At 63.3% G+C, this 6,135-nt stretch overlaps 1 protein-coding gene across 1 annotated transcript; it reads left to right on the top strand.

Annotated features, from left to right (window-relative positions):
* Positions 1 to 70: 70 nt before the first annotated feature.
* On the top strand, positions 71 to 5,606 carry SPIRE2 (spire type actin nucleation factor 2). The gene is made up of 14 exons (XM_010718170.3): positions 71 to 1,824; positions 2,078 to 2,437; positions 2,528 to 2,608; positions 2,684 to 2,848; positions 2,926 to 3,012; positions 3,109 to 3,232; positions 3,305 to 3,474; positions 3,562 to 3,724; positions 3,952 to 4,082; positions 4,194 to 4,328; positions 4,404 to 4,471; positions 4,606 to 4,633; positions 4,773 to 4,888; positions 4,994 to 5,606. The coding sequence occupies exons 1-14, from the start codon at positions 1,663 to 1,665 to the stop codon at positions 5,202 to 5,204; spliced, it is 2,001 nt and encodes a 666-aa protein (XP_010716472.1). The 5' UTR covers positions 71 to 1,662; the 3' UTR covers positions 5,205 to 5,606.
* Positions 5,607 to 6,135: the final 529 nt, after the last annotated feature.

The following is a 6,135-nucleotide window of genomic DNA, read 5'->3' on the forward strand; positions in this document are numbered from 1 at the left end:
TGGTGGCACTGCGGGACCGCGGGGATGGAGCCGGGCGGAGGTGTGCGTGGGGCTGGGGGCGGCGGAGCCACGCAGGACAGGCGGGGACGGACGGACGGACGCGCGGGGACACCGCGGCACGCAGAGACCGCGGAGCGCACCCGCACCCACGGGCACAGACCCCACACCCCCCTCTCTCAGGGGGCATCGCGGGACAGCCCCGACCCCGACCTCGACCTTTGCACTCTCGGCCGTGCCTTCCGTGCGGCCGGGCGGTGCTGTCGGGCAGAGCCCGCTGTGTTTATGGTCTGTAATTAGGCACGGCCGGGTGCCAGCAGCAATGAGCAGCCTGAGCCTAATGACAGAGCTCAGCCCACGCCTCGCCCCGCGTGGGGACAGCCCCGACCGGTGCCCGCCGGCTCCTGCGTGCCCCAAAATGGCTCGGGGTGCTCAGGCCGAGCAAGGACGCTGCGGTGTCTCCAACTGCCCGGCGATGCTGCAGCACTGCTGCGTGTCCCCACGGCTGGCAGTGAGCAGGGTGCTGCGGCGTGGCTGTGTGTCCTTGCTGCTGGCTGCAGGGATGCTCCTGGGAGCAGGGCATGGGGATGTATCCAGGCTCTTTGCTGCTGCAGCGCTTGGGGGCTGTGGGTAGCTCCCAGCACAGCCATGGATATAGCATGGGTCCCATGAGTACCAGCACCAGCACATAGCTCTGCAGTGGCGCAGGGCACAGGGTGAACCCACAGGGGGTGTACTCCATGTCCCCATCCCACAGCATCTCCCACCCCGAAGGGAGCAGCCAGCAGGTGAGTGCTGCACAGCCACCAGCACCATGGCCTCATTTGGCACCACGGCTGCAGGCACTGCTGTTCCCGGTGCATCCTGTCCTGTTGCAGCCATGGGTGCTCCTCTGTCCCTGGTTTGCATCCAGGGAAAGCTTTTCTGCTTCCTCCTCCCAGCCGGATCTGCTGGCTGCTCCACCACCATACGGAGTGTGATGCCGATGCCATTCCCCTGGGCTGCCTGCAGGGCTCAGGGACTGACATGGCTGCAGGGTCACAGGCTCCTGTAGTCAGTTGGGCCGCAGTCCTGTTCTGCCCAGCCTCATCCTGCTCAGTGGGTCCCAGGTTGGGCTCCTGACTGCAGTCAGCACACAGCCTCAGCTGTCCCTGCCATGGGCTGCTGCATTGATTAGCTAAATGGTGAGGTGATGGGCATAGCGTGTAATGGATGCAGGGATGATGGATGTGGGGTAATGGCCTGCGCTCTCCTGGGCCCAGGGCAGTGCTCTGCTCTGCAGCTGCTGCTGGGCAAAGTGGAGCAAGGGGCACCCGGTCACTTCCCTTGGGTCCCATGCAAAAGACACAGTTGCTCCTCATCCTCTGGCTGCAGTGCTCCCCCAGAAGAGGCTGAGCTGCCTGAGAGCCTTTGGCCTGAGCTTGTATGTGTGTGCAGTGCTTGTGTGTGTGTGTGCTTGGTGCTTGTATGTATTGGTGTGGTGCCTGTGTGTGTGCATGGTGGTTATGTGTACATGATGCTTGTGTGTGTGCACAGTGCTCCAGGTGTGCCACCTCTGCAAAGGAGCATCAGTAGCACTGTCAGCTGAGTGCTGCCCATCAGTGCACCACACGCAGGGCTGTGCTGTTGGTCCCTGCAAACAACACTGGGCTGTGACAGCTCAGGATGAGACTGGCTGGGGGTGGGAGTCCTGGCTCAGGTGCAGCAGTCCCAAAGTGGGGCGCACAAAGTGAGGTAAGACTGGCCCCCAGCCTTGGGGCATCAGTGACTGTACCTTTCTCTCCCCCAGAGCTGCCTCCGCTGCTGACACCTGCTGCTGAAGCACAGGTATGTGCTGGGTCTGAGCTGGATGTCTGCTGGCTGCACATCACGGGGGTCCCTGGGCAGGCAGTGTCATGGCACCACGGCATGGCTATGTGTTCCCTTATGCATCTCCTCCTGCTCCCCTTGCCCTGAGGCAATGGGGTCCTGGTGTGCTCTGGGTGGTGAGGCCCAGACTCAACGGATGGGGGTCTGCATGCAGGTGTGGCACGGGCAGTGCCAGGGCTTTTGGTGGCACAGCAGTGCTGTTTCCTTGCAGATGGTGCAGTCCTTGGGTTTTGCCATCTACCGGGCGCTGGACTGGGGGCTGGATGAGAACGAGGAGCGGGAGCTGAGCCCACAGCTGGAGCAGCTCATCGACCTGATGACCAACAGTGACTCAGAGGACAGCGGCTGTGGCACGGCTGACGAGGGCTATGGGGGGCAGGAGGAGGAGGAGGAGAGTGGCGAGGGGCCACTGCGAGCTGTGCGCACCTTCGGGCAGGCCATGCGGTGCTGCGCTGCACGCCTTGCTGATCCCAATGAAGCCCAGGCTCATTACCAGGCTGTGTGCCGGGCGCTCTTTGCTGAAACTGTGGAGCTCAAAGCCTTCCTGGCCAAGATCCGCGACGCCAAGGAGGTGAGAAGCTTGCCCGTGTGGGGAGATTCTTGGGATCCTAAAATGCTGCAATGACCGCAGTGGGATAACCGTGTCCCCATGCCATCGCAGATGCTGCAGAAGCTGAAGGAGGATGAGGAGGCAGAGGAGAGGCCGGCAGCAGAGCTGGGCAGCCTGCGCAACACAGACTGGGTACGGCAGCACGGCACGGCCATGCAGGGGGATGGGGCTGTGGGAGGTCTGATGCTGACCCCACACCCCCGGCAGGCCCGGCTGTGGGTGCAGCTGATGCGGGAGCTGCGGCACGGCGTCAAGCTGAAGAAGGTGCAGGAGAAGCAGTTCAACCCACTGCCCACTGAATACCAACTGACCCCCTTCGAGATGCTCATGCAGGACATCCGCGCGCGCAACTACAAGCTGCGCAAGGTCATGGTGAGCACAGACAGGTCTCCCCACACTGGGATGTGCTGCCGTCAACCAGCACTGGTGCTGACACTGTTCTCTACCAGGTGGACGGGGACATCCCACCACGAGTGAAGAAGGATGCCCACGAGCTCATCCTGGACTTCATCCGCTCCCGGCCCCCACTCAAACAGGTGGGTGCTGACCCTGCAGGGTCCCCATGGCCGCAGCCCCTGGGCTGGGCTCACTGTGAGCCCTGAGCTGCAGCATCCCGGCTCTGTGTCCTGCAGGCGTCAGAGCGGAGGCTACGGCCGCTGCCCCAGAAGCAGAGGACACTGCATGAGAAGATCTTGGAAGAGATCAAGCAGGAGAGGAAGCTCCGGCCTGTGGAGACATCATACCGGGGTCAGAAAGGTACTGGCATCACCTCCTCTGCAACATGGGTGTTGTGGCAGGACCCAGTGCCAAACCCCATCCCTTTCCCAGGGTACAGCTCGCTGCCCTGCATCCCGCACGCCTGCTCCAGCCACCTCACCTCCAGCTCCTGCATCGATCTCTCTATGCCTGAGGCCAGCACAGTGCCAGCACGGCCACGGCCCCGCGTCCTGCTCAAGGCACCCACACTGGCAGAGATGGAGGAGATGAGCATTTCCGAGGTGAGAAAGGGGCTGCGTGGGGATGCCAGGGGGCACAGGATAGGGGTGCGGGGGTCACTGGGTGATGCTGTCCCTGTGGCCTTGCAGGAGGAGGACTCACCAAGCACAGAGTCTGTCTCAGGGCTGCCTATGAAGCGGGACCGCTCCTTCTCAGAGCAGGACCTAGCCCAGTTCCAGAGTGAGCTTGGTGGTGGCCACGCAGCACCCAAGGTGCTGGAGTCGCTGGATCCCGAGCCCCGGCCCCGATCAGGTACTCCTGTGCTGCCCCAAGCCCAGTCCTGTGTTGGGATCCCCATCTCACATACAGTCAGTGTCCCTGCCCTCAGCACAGCCCACTCCATGTCCCGCACGCCCTCTGACATCCCTGTCCCCATGTCACCAAGGGTCACTTTGCCATGCCATCCAGCCAACACTTGCTGGAGGAGCTGTGTGTGGCAGCGTGTCCTCACTGTGTCCTCCTGGTGTCCCACCATGCAGGCTCTGTCCCCGCCAGCTACCATTCAGTGCCGTACGGCTCTGCGCCCCGCGCTGCCCTGGGCTCCGTGGAGGAGAGGCCAGAGGATGGCTCCAGCACTGCGCCCAGCAGCAGCTCCAAGCACCTCTGGCTGGTGAGTGCGAGACTGGAGCTGCGGGCATGGTCCGGAGTGGGGGTTCACAGTGCAGGATTTACGGGGTTGGGTCATGCCACATGTGGGAGTGATGGCTCCTGTCTCCCTCAGGAGTTCAGCCACCCCGTGGAGAGCCTGGCCCTCACGGTGGAGGAGATGATCAACGTGCGTAGGGTGCTGGTCAAGGCCGAGATGGAGAAGTTCCTACAGAGCAAGGAGATCTACAACAGCCTGAAGAAGGGCAAGGTGCGGACTGGGACTGGAGGGGCTGAGCTGCCCCCAGCCACATGCACCTGGTGCTCACCCTGCCTGTGCCCACAGGTCTGCTGCTGCTGCCGCGCCAAATTTCCCCTCTTCTCCTGGCCTGCAGCCTGCCTCTTCTGCAAGCGGTGAGCACTTTGCCGTGCCACGCCATGGTGTGTCATGCTGTGCTGTGCTGCACTGTGCCATGCCACAGTGCTGGGGCTAGTGGGAGGGTGCCTAGGTGGTGGCCCTGCTCACCTGCTTCTCCCCGTACCCCCAGGTCTGTCTGCTCCTCCTGCAGCCTGAAGGTAAGGGACCTGCTCAGGTCACTGTCACCAATCCCAATCCCAGTCCCTATCTGACCATCTGGGCTGTGCTGATCCCACACAGACCTGGGCTGAAGGGGACACCCCCGGGTGCTGCCCCTGATGCCCTCCGCCCTGACAGATGAAGATGCCTTCCAAGAAGCTGGCTCACATCCCTGTCTACGCACTGGGCTTCGAGAGCCTCCCGGGCTCACTGCTGGCCAAAGCTCTGCCACTGCGCAAGAGGGAAACCTTCCAGTGAGTCCAGCACCCTACAAGGGTCCCGCGTCCTCAAATGCCTTCCTCCCACCCTCCTCCTCCTCCTCCCCGCGCCAGGGCTGATGGCACGCACTGCACCCACAGCTCGCTGCCAGGTCCAGGCTGGCGTCGGGTGGAGGAGGAGTTCCCCCACATCTACGCTCAGGGCTCCGTGCTCCGCGACGTCTGCAGTGACTGCACCGGCTTCGTGGCCGACGTTATCTGCTCCAGTCGCCGCAGTGTGGCCGTCCTCAACGCCGCCCCGCGCCGCCCCGCTGCCCCGCGCTCCCTGCGCTGCAGCTCCTGGCACGAGTGAGGGCCCGGCACCCAACCTACCCAGATGTACATATATACATAGGATGTATACATACAGCCTCTATATTTATATACCTTACGGACATTATGGACCAGGGGATGCGGAGCTCCGCGGCTCTCAGCCCACATCCCTGTGACGCCCTCCTGTCTCCGCTGCTGACAGGGCGCTGGCACGGCCCCGGGGAGAGGGAGGGGGTCTCTCTGGGCATTCTTTGTCCCCCATCCTCTCGGTCCCATTTCTGTGCCAAGCGCTGCAGGGACGGGGACGCCTTATTGCCCCGTGTTGGTGTCACGGCCCCATGCTGATGTCACGGCCCCTCGGGTGCCGCAGTCATACTGTACATAATGACCCCCTGCCAATAAACCATTCTGGGCTGCCCTCCCGGGGCTGTTCCTGCGCCAGATGGAGTCGGGCACAGGGTTGCGCAGGAGGGTGCTCGGGGACATAAGGGATACCTCAAGTGACTCCGTGGTCGGCTATCTGCCGGACCCCTCATCACACCGCTGCAATCCCTCTGGAGGTACTGCAGAAACGGGGGTACCCCGGCAATGCTCACCACCCCATCTCAGGCTGTGTCCCACTGGCATCGTGGGAAAACCCCCCACCAACCGTTCCCAAGCCCACCCCAACTACTCACGGCCCTCGAGCCGCCCCCGTGTCCCGATGTGCAGCCCCCACCTCCGGGTTCTGTCCCGCCGTGACCCTGTGCGAGGACCGTGGGAAAACGCGCATCCCCACGCTCCCTCCTCGAGACATATTTCACGCAACGACAGTGCGGGGGCGGCGAAATAGGTTCTACACTGCGGGTACCGCGCCTGCGTGCCCTGCCGTCTTACGTAGGTCCCATGCGAGGGGACGGGCATCAATGTTGCGCATGCGTGCTGGAGCATCGCGCGCAGGCGCAGTGCGTGGATCGGACGGCGCAGGCGGG

This window comes from Meleagris gallopavo, chromosome 13, assembly GCF_000146605.3.
Source record: "Meleagris gallopavo isolate NT-WF06-2002-E0010 breed Aviagen turkey brand Nicholas breeding stock chromosome 13, Turkey_5.1, whole genome shotgun sequence".
Taxonomy (NCBI): Eukaryota; Metazoa; Chordata; class Aves; order Galliformes; family Phasianidae; genus Meleagris; species Meleagris gallopavo.

Excerpts from the sequence above, each read along its gene's own strand:
- SPIRE2 (XM_010718170.3), top strand. The coding sequence starts at position 1,663 with ATGAGACTGGCTGGGGGTGGGAGTCCTGGCTCAGGTGCAGCAGTCCCA. Across the intron at positions 1,825-2,077 it reads CACCTGCTGCTGAAGCACAG|ATGGTGCAGTCCTTGGGTTT; the intron begins GTATGTGCTGGG and ends GTTTCCTTGCAG. Across the intron at positions 4,634-4,772 it reads GCTCCTCCTGCAGCCTGAAG|ATGAAGATGCCTTCCAAGAA; the intron begins GTAAGGGACCTG and ends CCGCCCTGACAG.